This window comes from Gavia stellata, chromosome 16, assembly GCF_030936135.1.
Source record: "Gavia stellata isolate bGavSte3 chromosome 16, bGavSte3.hap2, whole genome shotgun sequence".
Taxonomy (NCBI): domain Eukaryota; kingdom Metazoa; phylum Chordata; class Aves; order Gaviiformes; family Gaviidae; genus Gavia; species Gavia stellata.
The window spans coordinates 7,990,997-8,015,901 of record NC_082609.1 but is presented as its reverse complement, the minus strand read 5'-3'; the positions used below and the strand labels follow the sequence as shown (position 1 = coordinate 8,015,901).

General features: G+C 42.4%; 1 protein-coding gene across 5 annotated transcripts in view; it reads right to left on the bottom strand.

Moving 5' to 3' along the window:
- Nucleotides 1-24,905, bottom strand: part of GRIA1 (glutamate ionotropic receptor AMPA type subunit 1) — a 126,632-nt gene that overhangs the window by 22,104 nt on the left and 79,623 nt on the right. For 4 of the 5 annotated variants that reach the window (XM_059825310.1, XM_059825306.1, XM_059825307.1 and 1 more), the window contains 6 exons: nt 23,300-23,461; nt 22,004-22,171; nt 18,280-18,384; nt 16,025-16,135; nt 14,886-15,092; nt 13,100-13,470 (listed from right to left, as the gene is read on the bottom strand). In XM_059825310.1, coding sequence (XP_059681293.1) covers nt 13,100-13,470; nt 14,886-15,092; nt 16,025-16,135; nt 18,280-18,384; nt 22,004-22,171; nt 23,300-23,461 — 1,124 coding nt within the window. The remainder of the gene's footprint in view (nt 1-13,099; nt 13,471-14,885; nt 15,093-16,024; nt 16,136-18,279; nt 18,385-22,003; nt 22,172-23,299; nt 23,462-24,905) is intronic. The other variant, XM_059825308.1, reaches the window with a different exon arrangement.

Sequence of the window (24,905 nt, the reverse complement as noted above, 5' to 3'; positions counted from 1 at the left end):
TTGCTCAAACAATTTGCTCTTTGATCTTATCCCTTATGGAAGGTAGGAAAAGCCGACAGGAGTTTGCCTCTGCTTTGCCATCTTATTAGAAGAGCATCATACATTTTTGCGTAAAACATTAACAAGATCATCAGAAAATATACAAAGTAAACCTCATTGGAAAAATGTTCAAGCAACAGCTCAGCTCTCCCACTTCTCCCTTCCCCCTCTCCAAATCCATTTCTTATGGAGAATTACACCTAAACTGACAGTGTTTTAATTAGAAGCGCAAATCTGGGATTCTAAAGCCATAGTTGCTTTGGGAGGATTTCCCAGATTTGCTGTTAAATTCAATTCTAATAAAGGCTCACTTAGTCAACTGACATATTTGTCACTGAATGAATTTATGCAAAACTGTTGAAAGAAAAGCTCTTATATGCTTGTTCTGCTGATTGTGGGTCAGATCCACTTTTGGTCTTCTACCCACACAGATCCTCTGATCTCCGACACTACTCTGCTAATTTGATATTGCCTCTAGATAATTTCATGGGTCTAGCTGAAGGTTGACTTGGTAGTGGATTAGTTGCAAACATTTAGCTCCAGTTTTGCTGTTATTTTAAACAAACTTTCAACATTAAACTCTGTCAATGTAAATGAGCTTTGCTTTTTCTGTGTGTCACAGACCATCTGGCACGATTGGTCTCACCATTTTATCTCTGACCCTGACATGAACCCCGGATTTGCTTGAAAAGTCTGTGAATAGTCATAGATAGAGGAACAAACTTAGCATGGGGTTGTGGAGCTGGGAACAGCTCTGGGTGCATCCATCATGCACATGCTGCAAAGCTCTTATCCTCTTACGCTCTGCTATGCCACGGATAGTTTTGAATGAGCTACCAACTGTTTGTCATGAAATTGGATTGATTATAATGCATGTTTCTCTGTCCATGCTGTATTATTAATTTTCTTGCCATTATTAGTTTGCATTTACTCATTGAATCCTACCTCATGCTACCAGAGTCTGGAGTCCCGACTGCAGTGCTGGGCTTTAACATGGAGTGTCAAGAGAGCCCTTACAAACACAGATGTAAGAATGTTTTTTATTGACATTCTCATTTACCTCTCCCAGTGGTAAAAATTCCTTCTTCGGCTCCCCTCACAACTTTTCTACAGAGATAACAGCTGCGTATTTTGATTCCCTGTGGGTAACATTAGGCAGTGAGACAGGGTAAGAAAGCTGTGGGTGCACACATACTGGGAGTCCTATGCTGTCTCTCTCCTGCTTTTCTTTGTCTAATTTCTTGTTTCAAAAAAAAAAGCAGGAAAAAAATTGAGAGCTTCTTAACTTTTGTATATGGGCTGGAGATCTGCTCTTTCTCATGTTTTCAGGCAAACTATACCAGCTCATCCGACCCCCAAAACCAACACACTGGAAGGAGGCAATATGTATTGCAGAATCCCAGCAGAAGTCCTTTTACGAAGGGGCCTGGGGTCATTTGCTGTGTAAATATAGCAATGACTGAACATATTGTCTGCAAATATGCAGAATCTCTCAGATTCAACAGGAGGATGCATATCTGTGAGACTTTAATTATAAGTCATAGCTTATTTACTGTTTCTTTCTGCCTAAGCTAATGGCCTTGGACAGCAGTATATGGTCCCTCTCCTACCATTTCATCCCTTCTTTTGCAGAATATGTTGGCACTTTTTTCTTCCTTTTCCCTTTAATGGGCAAAACCTCTTTCTAAAATGAGTTTTCCTGCTTAGTCAGAAATGCATCATGCCGCTTGCGGTTCTCCAGTCATTGGAGCTTGGAATGCTGCAGTGCTAAGTATAAGCATGACTACATGGAGCAGCTACGTGCTGTTTTCAAGACATTCACTTAGCATTTTGACAGGCAAGAGGTACCTAACGGCCTAACCAGAGGACTAGCATCCAGGAGCTCTTTTTTTTGTTCCTTGGGAAGCCCTGCCACTTTATGGGATCCAGGGTAGCTTACTTCATCTCCCTAATTCAGTTCCCAGCTGTGGGAGAAAAGGATGAATCACATTTATGAATTTCACCTGGGTGGGTGGCCTGAAGTGTTGGTCACCAGGTGGAATTTACCTCTGAGCTGCTACTTTCCTCCCTTCCCCATCCTGAGACACTCAATCCCAGCAGGCAGAGGCAGCATCAAATGGGCCCAGCTATGCAGGGGGTAATTTAGGGATTCGATAGCAGTCTGCAGGTTGTGCCCTCCTCTGGTCCTCAATGGCCACAAAATGCAGCCTGCTGACACACAACCAAGACAACTCACCTGCTCAACTAACGAGGTATGGTGTTGGAAGCACTAGGTGCCAAGCAAGCATGGACAGACAGGGGCAACCAGCCCCCCTCAACTTCAGCAGGACCCATGTACCACCCATGGTATAAAAACACTCCTACAGGGCAGAACTGCAGAACTGAGGTATGTCCTTCACTTGAGGGAGCCACTGTCCCTGAGCAGTCAGAACTGGCTGCTGAAATGAGATGCTTATCCCTAAAAGTGCAGGATAATACACCCAACTCTTGCAGAGCTCTACAGAAAAAAAAGCATTGTAAAGAAAGGGCTAGGATGGAGGGAAGAGTGTGGTCGAAAGGCAGAACAGATAGATCCAAAGAAATACATACACTTGTCCTCTTAAGTACAGGCACAGTGTGCCTCTCCATGTTGCAAACTAGGATAGTTTAGACTAAACTAGACTAGACTATTTTCAGTTGGAAGGGACCTACAACGATCATCTAGCCCAAGTGCCTGACCAATTCAGGGCTGACTGAGTTAAGGCATGTAAGGGATGAGTGTTTAGATAGAGGTTTGCTGAGAAACACATGATTGCTTCAGGCTGCTCAGCAGCTCTGGTGAAAGGCAAAGTCATCCTTCTTCTGCAGTTTTGCCAGCTTTTGCTACAAGGGAAAAAAACGGTCTCGTTATGCCTTTGAGCAAAAAATTTTGCTGTAAAAAAGGCTCTTCACATATTTTTCTCACTTTGGTGACATTTGTTCGCTTTGCTGAGAAAAACTCACAAGGTGACAAGCATAAAATTTTGTCAGAAACACTCACTGGAGCACCCCAGGAGATTCATTACTCAGGAACTTCCTCAAACTCAGGTGGCCCCAAATTTAACAGCACTCATCTTTCTTTTTAAACAAAGGTCTATTGTGCTAATGTCCTTTGCTGTGTTGCTAGATTTCATATGCTCTCCCTCAGTCTCTTCTTCAAAGCCTGTTTAATGAAAAAGTTTTTTTTTCCCCCAAAGATTTAATATATTTTGGATTATATGCTACCAGTTCTTCATTCTTCCAAGAGCCTCTTTAGCCATCTACATGTGCTTACAATTTAGAGCTCCATTTCTGAGACTTCTGGGCAATGTTACAATAACCAAGTTCAGCCTTCTTCCAGGGTGCCTTGCCTTGGTTCTTTTTGCTCTGGTTTTTTGTCTGTCTTTTGTCAGATTTCCCAGTCTGATGAGAGAAAGGCCTTTTCTGGGAGGAGAGTATTATCTGCACTGGAAGATTTTTACTCTGAGCAATATTCCCAAATATTCCCTTCCTTTTCTCTCTCATTTCTAATTTAAAATGTGATCCCTCACCAAGACTGTACAAGTTACATTTTCTCTATTTTCACTTTTGAGCCTTTCTTTTTTTCTACAAGGGCATACTGTATCCCTTGTAGAAGTGGTGAGAAATGAGCCTGGTCTCCCCAGCCAGTGTTTTTTAGAAGAGCTTTATGTGCCCAGGAGTGCCTGTCTTTTAACATTAAAACTCCAAAACTGTGAAGGAAAACATGTTCAGTATTTCTGCTGCCCCTATTTCACCTGCTAAGATCCATTTGGTGATTATTTTTTTTTTATTTTTGAAGGCTTTGGAAGCACTGCTGAGGTGAAAAGCTGTGCCCTCCCTCTGTTTGCCCCTCTGCAGCCTGAGATCTTGCTTCTTATTGAGAGCTTCAAGATATGAGAGAGAAGAGAAAACTCCTCCTATGGGAGAGCATCCTGTGTGCTTGACTCCGGCAGCTGGACCCTCGTGGACCCCTCTTCACACTTTGCACCTATTCACAGTGTACAGGTCCTTATTTTTATTGCTTTTCCCTTTCACCATATGAGGACTCATCTTCTCCCCTCTTCCTTTCTACTCCTCTGTTCACATATTTGCCTCCTATTACTTCTCATCAGGCTGTGTTGGGAGAATTCATTAGTGTATATAACATGCTTTGAAGTTGTCCAAATAACGGTGATGTAACACTTTTACACTTCTATAGGCTCTTTTATCTGAAGATCAAAGTAGTAAGTTATGATTACCATGACTGGATTATTGCTGCTTAGCCTTTGGATCTAAGGGTAAGCAGCAACTCTTCTGGGTAGGCATTAATCAGAATTACTGGATGATTTTATTAAATAGATGGAATGCCATGAAGTATGCTACTGCTTAAAGAAAGGGGTGCGTAGAAGAGCTGTATGTCCTTTCCTACCATTCGATGATATGAATCAGGTGGCCTCTAGCTGTCACTTGGCTCCTTTGATCCAAGTGAAAATGGAAGGGAGACCAAGACACCATCATGGAGGACTTCAGAGGTGACTCCATGCTCTGCCTCCTCCAACTCCAGACCCCATCCAAGCACAGCAAGGCCTTTGCCCCTATTTCTTAGCACGACCTGCATTTTGCTTTTCCCAATTACTCAGCTTCATCAAGCCTTTCACCATGAACAACCTAGCACCTGTCATATTTCAATAAATTTGCCTTTGCCTGCTCACTGTTTTGGGGTGTTACAATGGACATTGCACACTGTATGTATGCATTCCTCAACTTCTTGTGAAAAGGGAGTATGGTGGCTCCCCAGTTTCCAGGACAAGTAGTTGGGATGAAATCTGGGACAAAAGCAGAATAGTACAATAAATCCCAAACTCCAGTGGAATAAGAGAAGTACTCTGAGCCTCCCAGTGGAAAGCCATGAGGTTTTGGCCAGCTCTGGGGTTTAAACCAGCAAAGAGCAGCTGTGGATGCTCTGTGTGTTGTGAGCCAGAACTATTTGAATTGAGAAGTTCAGTTCTCATTCGACTGTGTATCCAGTGTGCACATGCTATCTTAGTGCTGATAAAAGTGATGTACAGCATATGGAAGATTTATTTAAGCAGGGCTTCCCTGTGAAAACATGCTCAGGGTTTCCCATCTTAGCTACAATATTTTTTTGGAGTGCCAACATTAAAGCAGTGTGTGACAGGCAGCCTTGCAGAGGACACCACTTCAGGGAGATGGAGGTCATTCAGCTCTTCACAACCCTTATTCTTTGACAAAAACACTTGGCAATCGACCTAGCTATTAGGAAGACACAACCATGTGCAGTCCTGACTGCAGCTCGGAGGATGTCAAACCCCAGCTGAGCCAACTGCTTGGGGCTAACAGGTTATCAAGAGGGAAGAAAATGAAAGAGGAAAGTGTGTTCCTCTCACTGATTGAAAATTGGCAAGTTGGAGTACAACATAATAGGGAGTCCCTGAAGCCTCAGAGGGTCTCCTGCCGGAGTCATGGAGAAAACTATACATCTTAGGCACCCCTATAAATCCTAGTGCCACTCATGGTCCTGAGTCAGTGCACAGCACTAGGAACACAAGCTACATATGCCATTTCCACATCACAGATTTCCTAATAAAACTTCCCAATAGATTAAAAAACTAGGCAATGCACTTTTGCCCCTGAATTTTTTAACTTTGTTTTCAATCAAAAATGAGAGAAACATTTATTTAGTCGTGAAGAGATTGCAAATACATATTTTAGCTTAGTAAATCTGGTTTTGGATCAAGTGTTGACTTCTTATTTTAAACACAGCTGGTAGAACGATTAGTAAATCTGTCACTCTGTGGGAGGACTTTCAGCAAATTTCTTGCTGTGCCCCGGCAACCTCAATGGTAAAGGCCTGAAGTCAGAGCTGTGGAAGAGTGACTAGATATGCCTGATGGGGAAACCATCCCGAGGAAGTGGCTCACAGATCAGTGGAGGAAACATTCATTACCTCTACAGCATTTAGAAATTTTCAGATGCAGAGTGTGGAAATCCTAAATATTAATTTTTCCTTTACAGAGAAAATTACATTTTCCCAACAGTATTCTCTCAGTTAGATATTTCCTTCCTCTGAGTCCTTTGTATCCTTCAGCATTCTTCCAAATGAAAAAAAGGATAGCAAGGATGACGGTTTTAAAAGAATTTCCATTTTCCCCTGGCTGCCACATTTTGGTTGCCATGGAAGTGCACAAGCTCCAAAGGGGACAGTTTAGTTAGATATTGTGCAATTTGTCAAGCTGCTCCTCTGGTGAGTCACCTTCCCTGGTTAAGTGTGTTTCAGAAATAAGTGTGGTCATCAGTTCCTGGTGATTTGCAAGTACTGCTGTTACCCTGTGACCTGAATTCACTCTCTCTGGACATAATTAACTCCGCCAGGTCGGGATAATTGCAAAATCATTTGGTACACTTTTAAAAGGAAAGAAGACTTTTCCAGAAGTTGAAGTCCTAATTTTTTACTTTTATTCATAAAGACCAACCTCAGCTCACCAGTTCAAGCAAACTGCCAAAACCAAATGGTCCTGAGCTTTGTCCCCATGGACAAGCAAGCCTCCACACCTCCCGGGTTCACCCCACATCGGAGCAGGAGTAGCAGGGATGCTTCTCCCAGGCTGGTTTGGCCACCTTGCCCCCCAGGGCAGCCCTGGTGTGAGTTGCGGGTTGCACGCGCTCCCCAGGGAAACGACAAACTGCTGCTTCCTTCATTGCAAAAATACGCCCTTTGCCTCGAGACTGCACAGTGAATCCAACTGGCCGTCAGCAACCCCGTCTGCAGGAGCAAGCACACTGTCTTCCATGTCCCCAGAGAGGCTTTAGCAAGCGCTGCCAGCGAGCTCCAACTCCATCACCCCCAGACCTTCCTCTGCAAACAGCGCGAGGGAAAAAAAGAAAGCACGAATCTTTTCTCGTTGCTTACGGGACTCGTGCCTTGGGAGAGCTTGCACAGCTCTCCAGTGACTCTCCAGGACAAGTTAAGGTTTAAGGTTATAACGGGTACTGCAAGGATGGCACCAGAACTGTGCATCAGGACAAAAAGACAGGCAGATGCTTGGAGTGTCAGAGAAGACACCTACTGAAATCAAGAAGAGTCGTCAAATAAACACGGAGGCTCAGCTTTCATTTCAGGAAGGAATTAAAATCCTTCTAATTGCTAAATGCAGCTGGTTCTAATTTCCCTAATTCTAAATCTTTAGCAAAATAAGTAAGTACCCTGCAAATATAAGTTAACAAAGGACAGAACAGAAATAATTCCCTTGAAACAACTCAAATAGAACCTCTCACTAAAAAAAAGAAAATTTTTGTCCTAACCAATTTCTGATTTAGATCTTGTCTAAAACTGGATAAAATCTTTCAGTACTAGGAACATCTTGATGAAATTTAAAAGTGCTGCTATTTTTCAAATTCTCTAGAGGCTAGTTTAGGAAAAAAAACCTCAACAACTTGTGGAGCAATTTTGCTGTTATTTCCACCAGCTCTATGGCTGAAGTCTCCTGTGATTTTTTTCAATTGATCTAAAAAGAAATGTAAATAAACTGGAAAAAGAGCAGAATAAATTGTTCAGCATTAATTACAGGTATCTAATAAATACCGTACTTGTTCTTCCACAGACAAACCACTATGATTGAGTGCCACAGGAAGCCTGCAAAGGAATGCAGTGTAATACAAGCCCAGCTACACACTATATAGATCAGTCAGAGCGCACTGTTTCCATGTCACTGAAAACAAATAACGATGTCCACAAGATGCCTATAAATAATAGATTGTGTCTATTGACTGGATAGCAGCCAGCATTTATATCTCTCCTTCCCACCCCAGAGTGCATTCATTCATCATCTCTGCGAGCAAACCTCTCTAAGCAGCACACTCCTCCCCAGCCGGGGGGTCACTGCTTGCACGTGCCACCGCACCCTGCACTGGCTCCAGGTCTGGACTCTGCAGGCAAGTTAAAACCCATCTAAGTCTTTATGCCAAACCAGCTGAAGGGTGGATCACATCTTGCACCATGTCTCTTTGCACGCAATAAACAGCCACAGTCACGGCCCAACCATCTCCCAGCAGTGCTCCCCTACGACACCTTGCACAGACCAGCACAGAATCTCTTCCTGCTTATGCATCCCTGCTGATGCTCTCGAAATGTCCCCTCTCAAGTCTGGCTCTCTCCCAGACGTAGGCTGTGATGAAAGCTTCATTCATCATTTCACCTCCAGCGTGGGCTGACCAGGTCATCTCCAGCTCTGTTCTCAATCATGCAGATAATAATGAGCAATTTCAAGCTGTATTGTCCAGGTATTGTGACATGATACCCTATCGTGTCATTATACAACTATACATTTCCCTTCTACACATGGTACGTTTTGAGCTGAATCCAAAATACACGTGTTTTGTTTCTGCAACACAGTATAAAGAGATCCCCCATGAAGTTGGGTTTATTTTTGGAGATTTCTGTTTAATTTTTCTCTAGCAGGGCACAAAGGATGGCTGTATTTACTGGGTGATACTGTGTGATAGTTATCCTCCTGTCAAACTCCAGTGGGAACAAGACTCCTATAGTCACGCAGCTGAGAGAAACTGTGTATATTCTATCTCATGGTATATTCTATCTCACAGTATCTTCACAGGAAGAATAAATGACTTTCTGGAAGATATATTTTAGCCAAATGTATTTAGTTTTATTCAAACATAAGTTTTCTGAGTCACAGGAAAAGTAACTGGATTAAATTTAATAGTCTCCAACATATAGGAAGTCTCTTTTGGGCTCAAACCCTACGAAGCAATGCATTTTGAGATAACAAAAATTAGAAGATCAAGATGGGAAGCTGACAACAAAAATACATATTTTGCTCCCTGCTTTTTTATCTTTTTCACAACTACCAAATAATTTATTTTGCAGAAAACGATGGGGCAGATGAAAAATTCAGATGCCTTGTTTTGCTGCTGAGGTCAGAAAGCCCAGACGTCCCACCAGTCTCCTTCTCAGGTCCGTCCTGAGCAAGTAAGGGCAGCAACGTGCTGGATGTTAGCAAGGTCCCACTCTCCACAGCTGCTACACACTGAGGTTATTTTAAGTTCTGAAGACAATTTATCAAATTACATTTCTAAAAAATGGTATGATGTGAGTCATATTTACTTCGCATCTCTCTTGCTGCAGGCTCTCGCTATTGGCTGCGGGGTATTTATTACCTCTGATGCCTGCTCTGAGAGTCTCCCTTCTGGGTCTGCATTTCACATTTAATGAGTGCTTTTGCAATTTCATGACTGTTTTCTGAAGTTAAGGTGGCACTTTGCAAAGCCTGATGTTTTATGGCCCGTTTCAGACCTCACTGATTTCTGCCCTTCACTATGTACACGAAACTACTTGCAACTCCAAAACATTGTTTCTCCCTCATTCTGCTGTGTTTCAGCCAGTACTCTGAAAGCACAGACTTTAAGGGCAACGACAGGGACCATCTCACATCAACCAGGACAAATTAGTCCACGTGGTAATGACCAAACCACATCCAGTGGGGCCACTGGTCAGTGATGGTACAGAAGGGGGACAGCACACTCCAGTGGGAAATGTCCAAGAGCTCACAGCCTCCTTTGGTTGAAGCTATGTACCTACAGTTGTGTAATTCCATTTATGGCTTAGGAAGGATGGATTCCTTGCTCATGCTCGTGTAGCAGCATCCAAAGGCACTACACAGCCTGCCACCGGCTCCGGCTGGGACTCTACACAACTGGTTACTGTCTGGCCTTTGTCACACTCATCCTGTCTATGCTCAGACTTGAAGGCTTCAAGGACATCAGTCGATCTCATGCCCGGCAACCTCACTCCTCAGGAGAAGAGGCTATGAGCACGTAACTCCCAGCTACGCTCTGTCTTGGCCATCCACAGGTCATCAAATTCAGTCTACCTTTAAAGTGCCTGGTAGGTTGTGACCAGCATACTTAAAAACCTGACTAAAGATCTGGTTAGTAGGTCTGTCCTTAAAAAGGACACCACTTTCCTTCAAAAGCAATTTTTTTGTCTCTGTGGGGGACCGAAGTTCCCTGGGGACTGGTCTGAGACTGAGGAACGCACATTTACAGGCGCAAAGAGTTACTGCAACCCTCACCACCCGCTGTGCTGAGTGATGTGTCTGCGGATTTGATCTTACTTTTTTTTTTATGATAAATACGTAGTGGCATATGCACTTAAAACAAACATGCTCTGGAAAAACACAAACCTCCAGACAAATTTCCCCTACTCCTTCCCAAAACAAAACTGAAATAAACAAACCAAAACCTCTACAAAAACAAAATACACCCCTGCACTTGCTCCTTTCTGCTGGGTAGAGAATGACAGAACAGATGTATAACAGAAGCTATTTATGTTAGTTAATACATTACTGAGGAGATGCTGAGAGATTGTAGTGATAAGTTTAGAAGCAACCATATAGGAAATATATTGGAATAGAGCAGATCCCCACCTGCCCACAATGTCATTCTACCAAGCATTCATTTCTAAGTGATGTGTCACAGAAATCCCGCACTAGGTTCTTGTGAAAAATACATGTGAAATACAGAGCGCGCTCAGAGCCTTTCTGTACAACAACATCCTACGGAAATTCTCACTCTTCTGCATCCTCCTTGGTTTCACATTTCACAGAAATGTCCCCCTCCACTTGCAACCACCACAAAGAGCTGTACTCAGAGCACTGGGAGTTATAATAAAGCCCATATTTGGTTTTCCAAATTTTCTCTTCTTGCAAATATTTGTAGTCAGAAAGTGCTCTTCTGCTCCATGGGAAAATATCGATTTCAATGAAATAGTAATTTTCATTATCAGGATGATCAAATTAACAACACTAAAATAACAATGACAGAATCATTCTAATTTCCCATTTCAAAGCAAAAAACCAACACTTTGAAATGGTGATTCAAAGCATGTTGTTTAGCTAGAGCAAATCTTGTTATTTGGATCAAAACCACTGATCTTCCCCTGACACTTTTTATTAAAGATGTTTCCAAATTTGCTATTCTGCAAAGTCTCGGCTTTTCACCTCTCCACGCTCCTCCTTGGAACACAAACTGGCTATTGAAATGTCCCCAGAGGAAGGCATTCTCTTTCCTAAATAAGAATAATGATGACAAGAACAACAATGAGAATGAAAATGGCAATAACCTGATCCTAATGCACGGGGCTGTGTTACAAGACAGCGATAAAGTTGAAATTCCCTCTGCTGCGAAGACTTTCTGAATGCTCCGGCTGGACTCCTACTAATCGATGATGAGATGATAAAACGTATTCATAAAAGCTGTCACTATCAAAGTGCCCTGCAGGCTCCTATTTCCCCGCTATCTCAAGCTCATTAATATTTGGACAAATTGGCATCCAATAGCCAACAAGCCGGTGCCTGGCCTCCCCCCGCCATCCCGCGGAAGCCGTGCTGAGCTGCAGAGTTACCTCCGCTTGCTGATGGAGTTGTACCTCCTTCTCGTCCCCTGAGCTTTGATGCCATCCCAGCATGCGGGAAATTAACTTCTGCCTACTGTGTTCACCCACAAGACACCTATCTCTGCTGAAATTTCCTTCAAAGAGAAGGGAAACAAAGCCCCAAAAAGGAAGGATGGAGAAAAAAGAAAACAAAAGGACTCTTTGCTGTCTCTTTTTGTCGGAGCATCACTTCAGGTGTCACCATGGCATGCAAATGCAGAAAATGCATATATTGCCTGTAAATTCATTCTCGTGACTGGCAGTACCTCTGGTTTGAGTCAAACCTGGCCAAAAATGTTCTTAGCCTAAACTGAGACAAGCGTGCCTCTCCGGGCTGCGCAGAGGGTGAACAACAGCAGCATTCTGCAGCATCTAGCAGCTTTGGTGCTTGACCTGTCCACATGTTCTCCCTCCAACCAACATCCAGAGCAGACCTCCTGGGATTGATGGGTACATACGATCCACATCCCAAGCCAGAGCTCGTTAACCCTTTTTCAGCCTCACAAACCCTAAGTACATCTGCGCTGGACACAAAACACTGGAGGTGTCTAAAACCTTATCCCTGGCTCACCTCTGATCCCGTCTCATGTGAATATACACATATTACAAGAAAAATTCCTCAGTTATTACAGGCATTACCTACCAGACATATAAATTGTGCAAATAAATAAGAAAATCTATCAGAGCCCCACTTGCAGCTATTTGGTTCCTATGCTTTTAATTCTTTTTCTTTTCTTTTTGAATGACTTTCTATGAGCAAGGCGTTCAGAAGATATGTGTGTCATGGGCTCCTGCAGTAGGCAAAATCTCTGTAATAAGACTTGTGCAAATATAGCTTTCAAAAAAGAAGGAGGTATTTCCAGACATTATTTACAAATAAGTCTCTGCTTGTGTCTCTATCACAGATTTACAACTTCTGCATTTAATGCACTTTTTCAGCCACCTTATATTGTGCCAGCTTTTCCAAGAAAAATTATCTAAAAGCAATCACAAGAGTCATTCACCAAAAAGTCCCTTTAAGGAACCCTTTGGACTTTGGGTCCTACTGAACTTTCAGGCAGCAGAACTATTGACTGAAATGGGAACCAAGAAGGAAAACTCAGTACTTCTCTGACCTTTCTAAAGGCCAATAATACTTAAAGTCGCTCATTGTGCTCCATAATCTTTGGCACAGAACATGTAACTTTTCATTGGGCACCTATTGCATTATTTTTCCCTACTCTACCAGAATTTTATAGCTTGCCTATAATGCTAGAATGATCTTGTTTCTAACAGCAACAAAATAAATGACTGACAAAAATTGATTGAAATTGGGTGGCTTTAGAAAATCTTGCTTGCATTTCTCTAAATTCCCTCAAAAGAACTCACCAGGGTAAATTTAGAATGGTATTTTTATGGTTTCAAGTTTGAGGTCCCAAGTTCACAGCTGTGAGACCTATGAACCCTTGGATACTTCCTGAATCTGTAACTGATTCACAAAACTACACTATGGTTCAGGAAGGGAGGTCAGTGAAGAACCTGTTCAGCTCCAAAGCATGCAGAAAGATTAAACCACATGAACTGGAAGAAGGGTTATTGGGGAAGGCAACCCACCTTGGAGAAATATCACATCCTTGCTGCATGAAAGCTCCTAGGGAGAACCAGAGGCTGTTGAATATCCCAAACTCATTTGTCTGGTCATTGGCTGGCTGGTCCCGCCCTTCCTCGAATTCCTCAGTGTGCCACTCATAAGGGCTGAAGCGACTCACCAGGAAGAGAACAACGCTCACTCCAATGTAGGCAAAAACAATGCACATCCATATCTCATAAGCCAAAGGATCCAGAAAGGAAAAAACTCCTGGTTTGGACTTCTGAGGTTTTTTTATCATGATAGAGATACCTAAGCTCATGAACGGTTTGGAAAAGTCTATAACTTCTTCTCGAACCAGAGTGATGGTTAATGGTGCCACAGCCACATCCGCCCTCTGAAAAGGAGAGACAGAAAAGATATTTGCATTCTGGGGATAAAATATATCTACTAACTCCAGCTTATGTTCCTTTGACGTCTGTTTACCCCCACTATCTCAGAAAAAATCAGACAAAAGCAACTTCAAGAGAAATGTTAAAAAGCAGTAGCCCATAATATTGGTGGATTATTTCCATTTTATCACTACTGATTACCAGTTCTGTTTTGAAATCACAGCATTTTCTTTTTGCAGCCACCTAGCTCTTCTTGTCTGATTTATCCACTGATGTCACAGTCTGATGCAGATGATTATTGCTAAAAGAACTTTATCATCCAGACATCAAAAGAGGCAAGGAAAGGCCAATTGCCTGAAAAAGGCTGCCAGGATGTTTACTTCCATCAGGAACTGCTTTTTGATTGCATAACTGATGCAGAAGAGGAAAAATGTTCCAGTGACACTGACGCGCACTATCCACTTATTTTACAATCCGTCTTGAAAATGGAAGGGGAAATGCATTGAAATGGCTGTCGGTATATACCGTGGAGCTACCAGCAGGAGACAGATCAACCCCCGCTTCAACACAGTGACACAGAGACTTGGTCGCTGATTCTCCCTGCACTGATTTCCCCTTTCCCTACAAGGGAAAATTACACCCCTCTGAAGGATGACCTAAACACCACAGATTGTGAACTACCAGAGTGAACGAGGTTTAGAAGTGTAGGGTGTTTCACAGAATCATTAAGGTTGGAAAAGACCTGTAAGATCATCAAGTCCAACCATCAACCCAACACCACCATGGCCACTAAACCATGTCCTGCAGTGCCATGTCTACACATTCCTTGAACACCTCCAGTGATGGTGACTCCACCACTTCCCTGGGCAGCCTGTTCCAATGCTTCACCACTCTCTCAGTAAGAAATTTTTTCTAATATCCAGCCTAAACCTCCCCTGGCACAACTTGAGGCCATTTCCTCTTGTCCTGCTGCTAGTCACTTGGGTGTATATCTGAGATGATGGAAATGAATGGCTAGACAGCAAGTAGTCTAGTCCTACTGTTCACCAGTCATATGCTGAGTGTTTGAAATCTTATCCTTCTTTCATCCTGCCATTATCATGCAAATATAACATAGAGTAAAATTTGGAGATTCTACCCATGGGAAAGTTTGACCTTTCAATACTTGTTCTTCCAAAAAAGGAAAGAAAAAGAATCCTGGAACTGTTGAAAGGAAACATTTTGATGTTTCCATAGGCACAAAATGTGCTGTCTCTCCCTAAATTAAAATGTTTTACTTGAGCTGATTATTTGCATTATGAGAGCTGCAGTCCTCAAGACAGCTCAGGCTGCCAGAAGGCAGGGCTCCTTTTTACTCTAGGGCTTGAATATGTTCCCAAGTACTAAGAGCTAAAGACAATGGATGAGGTTGGAAACTCACCCCATAAACGAGTTCTCCCACCATGCCGTTCCACGTTTTGGTGTCGGGGTCCCGGGCTCCGTACTTCCCATCTCTGACAATCTCCAGCCTGTAGTGGTAGCCAACATGCTTCGCGATCTCAGCAGCAAGCTCCACACAGTAGCCTTCATACCTCTCATTGCCTTCAAACTGGTTGGCATTCTTCTTGAGCATCACATATGGGTCTTCCTGACACAGAGAAGACCAATATTGAGCCAAGCTCCACATTCTAGACATGCACATCAGGGGCTCAGACTAGAGGCCAGTGTGCAGCTTCTGGTCCCCTGGCAAAGCTCTAGCTTTGTGTTCCTGCACCAAAGGGCACAGTCCAAAGTGTGATTTTTATTGTGGCATTTTCTATTTATTCATGCAGAATCTGTGTGCAGCTTCTGCAATGGGGGACCTGAGGGGAATGGAGTAGCTGGGGGAATTTGGGCAACAAACCTTTCGGTGCAGTTCTGCAAGGGATATTTAGTGCATCTGAGCTGTGAATTTTTAAAGCCATGTCTGCCTGTGTGGGCACAGGCAGAATCAAATCTGCTGGACAGGGGAGAGCCTTAAGATGTTTATCTCGGTTTGGGTATTGTGTCTTCTCTGTAGACTCACAGTAAGCATTCAACAAACAAGTTAGTAAAATTTCATGTTTCTGCAGGGTAAGCGTATAGAATGACACAATACATGATACCATACATTATGGGGTACCTATTATTCCTCCATGATTATAGTGGAGATTTGTTTTTAAAGCTATGATTCAGCCTCTCTGCACAATACAGCTTATCCTTCCCCAAATTACAGCCCCCATTCTGTGGGCTAAATACAAAGCACAGATACAATGTTCCTAATTTACCTATGCTGATGTCTCTACTATTTTGTCATAATCTTTTGTATTTTCTACACTTAAGCATGAGAGCTCTTTAATACCTATTTAATTAGCCACAGCAATTCTCAGATATCTTTATGGACCCGGCAGGAAAGAGTAAGTGCTGTTATTGTCATTATTATTGTTATTGCTATTATAAACATGATATAGTACGAAGGAGGGCACACGAGGGGGAAGAGGGAGTCTGCACATCAGGGATATGGGGGAGAGGGAGAGATGGGATAGAAGTCACAGCACTTACTAGGATAGTTGTGACTATGTAAGTCCTGTTCTGGAGGCTTGTAGACTCATTGCCGCTTTGAGTATCTATGGCTGCTGGAACCAACTTCTCATCTTCATTCCAATAACCAATCTGCCAAATACAAACCCGGGATATCTCACTGATATCTCTTTGTAATAGTAATCAAGATACAGTAACAGAGTCATCCAAGCAGGGTGAGCTCGCTCTGAATGTTCACACCCAACCAGAGATCTCCTCTCCTGATTCTTGATGTCTTTTGCCAGGGGGACCAGGAACTCCCCCATCCCACCATGCCTCCAGCCTGAAAATATGCATTGATATGCTACAGTAGCAGAGTGCTCGTATGCACATGAAAACATTTGGCACACGATACCATGGGATTATTGCCATTCCCTGCCTCATCCCTACACCCAGAGTTCACAATTCCCCTGTGTGACTTCGAGTATTTTTCTAACGGTAAGCATGTTTGCTGCATGTCCACATGGTACACGGTGATAAAATGCTATCCTGCAACTGAAAGCCTGCATGAACACAGGACTGACTCTTAGGACATCTTAAGACAAGAGGACAAAAAAATCAAGTGAGGAAAAAACCCAACCCTGGCCAATGTCAGCAAGTTTGGGGTAATGAATAAACTGAACAGTTGTAATAGGAAGAACTCTAATGTTAAGTTGTGCTTATTAATAATCAGGGACTTGGGCTGATCTGTCACATCTTGCAGGTAGAGCAGTGTGCCACCAAATATCACTAGGAAGATCATTGTTGAGATTTTCCATTTTGAGGGCTTGATTTCATAAAAGGTTTTCCATCACCTCATGTAGGTATGAAGTTGCCTGAGCTCTGTTCATGTGAACACATGTAAATGTGTTCATGTGAACACAGTAAATGGGAAAGGGTATTAACACAGGGCATGACCAGGAGCCTGCTGATGGCAGATTAGAGATCATAACAGCTCAGGAGAAAAAAATCTACACAGGCTTCTCATCTCTCTTCATTGCACAGACAAAAAGAAAGGAGAGCGAGGAAAGAGCTTCCAAAGCTCTGCCCTAAGGCAACATAAATGGAGACACGTATGTTTGTTTTGCACCTTTAACCAGTGGATCTAAGATACAATATACATTGTGGCAACAATGTACATGTCTTCCAAACAAATATAATTTCTGTCTGTAAATACACAGCAAAATCAAGACATTTAGCCATTCTGTTTCCTCTCCTCTAAACTCTCTCCAGATTGCCAACTTCTTGAAGTTCAGACCCCCAAAACTGGACATAATACTGTATTTGTCCTCTTTTCAATACCACATAGCGGAAGAAGACCACTTTGTATGTCTTCAAAATGACACTTCTTTTGTTTCTCCATGAGAAATGTGCCTTTTTACGCTTGGCTGTGGTGGGCTCTGATCTCACATTGGCTTCTCTCAGGTGTAAGTATGAATTGGGAGTAGGGGCTCTAAGGTGGAACTTTCACTATTTGCAGTTTTTCTTAGTTTCAAACAAGTATATTACTTTTGGCGGGATTGAGGGCATGCAGAGGGATTCCAGTGAATGCCCCATTCCAAAATAGTAGCTCTCCTTTATCGACGGAATAACTGAGTTATACTTTGTTCTTCAGATAGGTAGTATCTAAAGTGGGACATAAGCACATGGAGTCAGATTTTCAAAAGGGTTTGTGTTTCAAGGGCTCGGCACCCCTGAACAAGGCCAGATTTTTCAAAGTGCCTGGGATATAGAAAGGGATCAAGACTCCAGAACAGCACAAATGTGTATAGTTAGCAGGACATGGTTAGTGCTAAAGCTCTTGCCACTTCAAGGAGAGAAGAAATAGGTCAACACCAAGGGTTCACCTACACTGATTAGGGCAGACAGCTTCTGCCTGGCTCTGCCTTGGCTCATCCTTGGAAAAGAAAAGTGGGAGAGCAAAACCAGACAGTCATGTAGTGGGGCGTGAGCCAATGTGCCCTGCCAACAGCAAGACTGAGTGAACCAAGCTTTGAGTATCTTGGAAATCCCTGCCCCACAGCTGAGATGGCCTTGTTGCTCTTGATAACCCCTTCCATATGTTGTATTTTTTTAGTAATATACCACGAGTTCTCCCTAGTGCTTGGCTTTGCTCATGCAGAGAGCTGGGAATGCAGTCGTGGTGACTCGACATGCAAGCTTCCATGAACAGAAACGTCTGTTGAGACCTAGACACACCATAACTCAAAGACCAGGCTGGTGCCTGACAGAGGATCTCAGGTTACTCTCTACTTTACCTTTCTGATTCCATCATGTTTCATCTCAATCACATGGAGGGTGTAGTTGGTCCTCCGTCCCTTCTCGTTAAACTGAACGTTGCCAGACAATCCTTCAAAACGGACCTTAAAGACATAAATATCAATGAGGAGAGCAAACTGGTCAGCATCCCACGAGGTGGTGATTTGGCAGCAGTAAGAGGCAAGGGGAGGAAGGATGGAGAGTACAGTCATGTCTCTCAGATGCATGCAGGGGAGACAGGACATCTATCTAACATCGGGCTTTAGCTTAGGTCCACTCTCTATTGTGTGCCTGGCCATGTGCACAGCCTTTCTCTCAACTTACCCTTTCTTTTACAAACCTTTTCTCTGAAAACTTCGTCGTCTATTACTGAGCTCAGCGATGCATAAGAGCTAGATCATGTGTGTGAGCCCAGCACCTCCTGGGATGTGACAGTGAGCTAAATCAGCTCTGAACAACTCGGATTTTGTGTTTGTTCATGTTTTCTAAATCTGACCTGGAGTCAGGATTTGGTAAAGAATTTGTCAGTCCAAATCAGGAACTGTATTTGGAGAAAATATGAAACTGTGGCCACAGCTCTCAGCTGCCGCCTTTCGATAGAGAGGAGTCTATCAGTTAACAAGCAAATTTAATTACCTCTGCACCAGCCTAATAAAACCTGACAATTTAGTATTGTAAATGAGATTTGCATAGGAAACTTTGAATTATAAATCTCTGCTGGTAACACTGCCGAGCTGAAGAGTGTTGCTCAGGCATCGCATCCCACTTCCTGAAGCTCCCCTCTCAGCGTGGCCATTTGACTTGTTGAAAAAGTGCCCAGCCTGGTGTGGAAAAGGGCTTCTGACTGGAGTCACACATGGTGTGTGGGAATCAGGCAGCAGGGACCGGGAACATGGGAAAAGGAGTGCAAGTTTGGGTCACTACAGAGGCCACATGGAGAAGTACTCATGCCACTGGATTGGGAACTTTGTTTTCAGCCTTTCTGCTTGCTTTGGAAAAATCTGTTGGCCCTGCAACTGAAGTCTTCCCACATGCAAAATGGGAACAGGTATTTAGCTACCTTTTTACGTACTCTGAGATCCTCAGAAAAAAGACCCACAGTGAAGAAATGAGGATATATCATTACGGAGGAAATCTGTTGCTAATCTGCTTAAACTGTGTTTGTTTTCCAGCTATTATTGCAAAGGTTTGTCATGAAAATGAACACCTGCCAGTATTTTCTGAAGCTGCTTCAAGTCAAGAGGTATTCCTGGTGACATTTGGAGAAACATGCTTTTCCCTCGTCACAAGACATGACACACCCATAAAAGGTAGATGCCCTAGAAAAGCACCATTGTCTCAAGCACTCCTGTGCCTGATTTTTTTCATGGCCCCTTTAGTTTTCTTTTCAGGTTCTGACCAACGCTGAAGCTCAGGTCACAGATGCTCATGCTATATAGCTTTATATGAACTAAAAGGCAGGTGTACAGCACCAGATTCTTCTATCTGAATGAAAGAAATCTTCATTCTGTGATATCCGTATGGCACTGAAACAGCAAAATGGATCTCTCCCATCCATGCTGGAGGCTGCAGCACAATTTTTCCATCATTTACCATCCTCTGACATCCCCTGAATCACTACAAAATATAGTCAGGACTGATTTCAACAGTGCTAAGCAGCAGTAAAGTCAACTGGAGACATGGAGCATTTAAGTATAAGACATGGGCATGTGTTCCTTGCTGTGAGAACTGGAGGAGAAAGATGCTATTGCGGCCTTCTGGTTCCCAGGGTTAGTCAGCAGTTAGGAACTAGCTACCTGCTTACTAGATGCGGTAACCAAATAATGTTAACAAAAAAATCTGTCAAAAATTATGATAATCTTTGCAAAGTACAACTGAAACCTCAGTGTATTTGCTTAAAGCAATATTTTGTGAGCATTTTCTTGGAAAAAAAGTAATTCTCTTTAATAAAAGCATACATTTTGCTGAAATGTGTTAGATTTCTGTTTTTGAAAGATTGCAGAATGTTTCAAATTGCTTTTCATCTTTGCTCCTGCCATCCATGTCTCCTTCCTACGCTAAACAGAAATAAGGCAATTCGGGAGCTTATTTCAGACATCTGAGTAGAAATAAGTAGAGAAACTTTTTGATTTTAAACCGCTTATAAAATTTCAGGCATTAGCAAATGAAAGGTTAAGAGAAAGCACACTGTGAATAGCTGTAAGAGTTGCCCTAATTGTGAGTCTTTACAGAAAGGATAATGCAAACCTTCAATCTAATGATAAGTTCTTCTGTTTCCATCTGCCTCTTTCTTGCTACAGTACTAAATGCTGGATGATATTAAATTCATAGTTAAAATTTCCCTGGGAGACTTCTTCCCCTGCATGTTTCAGAGCCTTTCATTTTGACCATCACAACTGAACTGGCCAAACCTTTTGAAAATTATACTTTTTCAATGGTAAAGAAATAACTTTTGCAAATGGCTCTTCATGTTCTCTGCCCAAAATCACTACAGCTGGAAAATTAAGACTTTTGAAATTGTTTTAAAGAAGAGATGAGGAAACTTCAAGAGAAGATTTTCCAAAACACACATAAAATTGTATTTTTTTAGCAGTCTAATTTTGATAGCCTATTCTCATAAATTCAATAAAGAAAAATGTTTGAGAACCCATTGCTCATCAGAAGACTTCCAAGCATTTCATGTTTATTAGATAACCGATCTCCCTAATGCATCAAGGAGACTGATTTTATTATAAGGGTTTGGAGAAGCTATGACAGTAATTTGCCCAAGGTCATACAGAAAGTCAATGACAGTCTTGGGAACAGATTGAATCCAAACAATAAAATCAAATCAGATGCAAGATTTGGTTTTAATGGAATTGTTGCTTACTAGTCAGCCAAAACAAAACCAAAACAAAATAGTTGGGGAAATTTATGTATGATGTAAATTAACCAAATTAATTTTGTTCTTCTTGCCTTCTTCACAGTTAAGGAAAGAGGATGGGATAAGCTATATTTGGATAACACTGAACTAGCAGTATTTGCAAGGAATCCGTCTATTTTTGTCTGAAAAAAGAAAAAGGCTAGAAATTAATGTCAGTCTTGAAATTTAATGAAATTTTGAAGTGTTCTACCTTTCGAAGTTTTTCTCATTGTGTTTCATGGAGTATTTTTGTTTATTCAGAAATCTAAATTTTTATGTAGGATGAAAAAGCAACATTATCAGACTCGAGGAATAAACTATCTAAATGGCTGTTATTAAGACCTTTACGAATCCTCACAGTATGAAACAAGCTATAATCTGGGCTTTGAGAACATTTTGACGACAGCTAACACATAAGGCAAAATTCACATGGTTTCAAGCTTTGTTAGCAGTATGGAACTGAAGCCAAGTTCACAGAGAGTCGAAGGATCTGCAAAAAATATGATCTGATCAGGTCTCTTTCTTGAGAAGGGAAAGATAAAAATAGGCACCCATGATTTTATGGGATAATGTCTTGGCTTCTCCATCCCAGAACTTCAACAGAAATTAGAGGAGGGAAGGACACCTTGGATGGTACCAGGAAAAGCAGTTTGCTGGATGCGCCCCTGAATGCTTTAGGAGACCTGGCTCTAATCTGGAAGGATCAGTTCCTCATCCCAGGCTATTTGTTTGAACGTTTCTGCTGGTAATCACCCCTCTTCCCCCAACCACAGGCTACGTTCAGCCATCCTTGCAGTGTACACATTGTTTGGGTTTCAAACCTGCTGCAGTGCTCTCTGGATGTCGATGCCTTGTCCCCAGGGCACGGCCGGGTTGGCAAGGCAGTCCCCGGCGTTGCCGCGACGGGAGATGTCAATCCGTTGCCTCCGCAGGTTCTGAAATGCCTCAGCCATCACCCGAACCCCATCATACGTTAGGGCTGATGTGTACTAGAAAGAGAAGAGGAGTTGTACATTGCCTGTTAGGGTGACCCGACCTTGGGCGTGCTACACTGGTTCGCCTCATGGCAACTTTTCAAATGATTTGTCCTGTACTCATCCTTCCATCTATGAAGTTCAACAGCCTCTTGTTCCCTGTAATCACTACTGTCCTGTTGACTCGTGAAAGTTGGTGCCTTCTCTCTCAGAGGACGGGAGAGTGAAGGAGAAGCTCTTGATGTGGATTCAGATTGCACTCCCTGAAGAGGACTCAGCCTTAAAAGCCGTTCACCTGTTACCTGAGGCTTTGCGTTTAATTAGAATCATTGACCTGAACTTTTAAGGAATACATTATACAGTGTAAATGTGAGATATGTGAAATCAAGCAACAAGTGACTCTTTCTGGTCACAGATGAAGACCAGAAAACTCTACTTCAATGTGCAAAAATTCTGCAAAAAATGAGTTTATTCAAGCAGAAACTTGTACAGAAACCAATGTAAAACTCTTGGCATGAACGGGAACCATTAGAGTTAATTAATTTTCCTATGATCACCTACTGATTTATTTGTTTGCAACTTTCTTAAACTAATACTTCCAAAATTGACATTTCTATTGCTGAGTGTTTGTCACAAATGAATTTGTTTTCAAATGTCAGATAGAAAAAAACCAACCTCCCCCCTCCACCCACCCCTTGACACCTTCAGAGTCTTCTGACTGTTAGGAATCAAAATATATTTCCCCTCTGTTGTACACACTGATTTGAAATGCTCATAAAGAACATCTGGAAAGACTTTATTAGCACTGGATATGTAGTAAACAAGACAAAGGTTAAGGAGTTAATGAGTTTTTTTCTTTTTTATATACTGAACATTATGAAGTGTTAAATCCTTAGCTTTGAGGAGGGTAAAAACTGGGAGACTGAGTGAATACTCTAACGTGTATTTCTTAGCAGGCGGCAACTACTGCCTAGTAAAATTTAGACAATGTTGAGGCACCTGGAACAGATAATGTTCATAATTTTATTAAGTGACAGGTTTTCAGAGCGAGATTAAAGAGCTCTGCGTGACCACAAAGAGGTGAACATAACTTGAACTGAGCCAGATGGACCCTAAATTAAATGGTTTATTTATGCCACTTGCCTTTGGCCTCTTCCAGTCCACACGAGGATGCTCCCTGGCATCATTATTCCTCCACTGCTGCATGATCCTGGCGGGAACAGTATCCGTGTAATTCACCAGCTGGAAGCCAGTTACATTGGCTCCGCTCTCCTTGAATTTGGTCAGGTCAATATCCATGAATCCCTAGTACAGGGGAGAAACGGGAGAAGCTCATCACAGGAACACATCTCTGGGTGGATAAAAAGAATCCTGCCTATCTATGCATATGGCAGCCACCTTAGGAAAAATCTCTTCCCTCTGCAAGGTAAGGTCCAATTCAGGAGAGGCACCACTTCACTGACCACACAGTGAACTTGCCTTTTTCACAGGCTCTGAGCTGGACATATCCTGCAGTTTCAATCCAGGGAGACAAACAGTCTTATTAATAACAGCTCATTTACAAGAAAGCTAGCAGAGTAACAGAAAAATATATCCCTAATAAAGGTGAAAATAATAAAATTCTCAAAATGTATCAGAAAGAATTATTCAGCCAGCTCTAACTTTTATGCACTCAGTCACAAATAGAGAGGCTACTTCTTTTCAAGTCACATTTTGTAGAGAAAAACAAATCCTGAACAATGAACTTTCAGCAGATAAAGAAGTGGTCAGTCAGCCTGCCAAAGGAGCCTGTCTTAGAAAAGACAGGTTATACGATTTACTAATTTGGGAGGAAAAAAGGTACTTTTTTGGACTTCAGATTACTAACGAATATATTTCTTTCATTTCTTTATTGTTCTTCCCTACCTCTTGCCCACTGCATGTGATGCGCACAAGTGCGTAAATACACACGTGTATTGGGGTGGCATTGTAGAAATAGTCACTCCTGCTGAGTCAGAGGCCAAAAATAATTAGAGAAACACTGTAAGCAATATGGAGAAGAGGTCATTTTATGGTCTCGCAGCTTTGATCCCATGTTATGCAAAACTGTTTGCTGTGCCTCCTTGCACAAAGCAGGTGCCTGAACAGAGCCTCTGCCCTCCAGTTTGGGCTGCTGTGTGGGGGACAGGCTGAAGTCTGGTGCTTTTTCTTTTGGAATACAAGCACAAGAGATGCAGTCAATTATTTTCCCTACTACTATTTGCAGCCGTAACGCATGAGGGAAAATGAACGAGGGGACTACGCACGATGCAATCACTTGAGCCATAGAAGAGCTTGTTTGAGCTCTGCCTTCCCTCTGCCCTGGACCACGTGCTGCTGGTGCACGTTCTCTGCAGGCACCTTCTCAGCCTGCCACTGGGTTTCTCCCCCCTGCTTGCTCTCAAACATACGATGATGGTGTGAGTTAGAAAAGCCAAGTCCCATTATTCCCACGAGACACCGGTCAGGTTCCCACAATGGTGCTCTCTGTGCATAGGCTGCGTGAGCTAATTAGCTTATTAACTTCCAAGGTCAGGATCAAGCCGTTAGATGGAAACCTGTTTTGGGAACAGACAGCTTGCAAGGAAAAGACTAAATTGCCCTCTGACATCAGTGTCAGACTGAGGGAGTCATAAGTGATTCAAAAATGTCTTTAAAGACTTTCACACTTTTTCTTCTGGCTTTTTATAAGCAATTTGGCATCCACTTAGAAGGCTGAGGATTGGATATA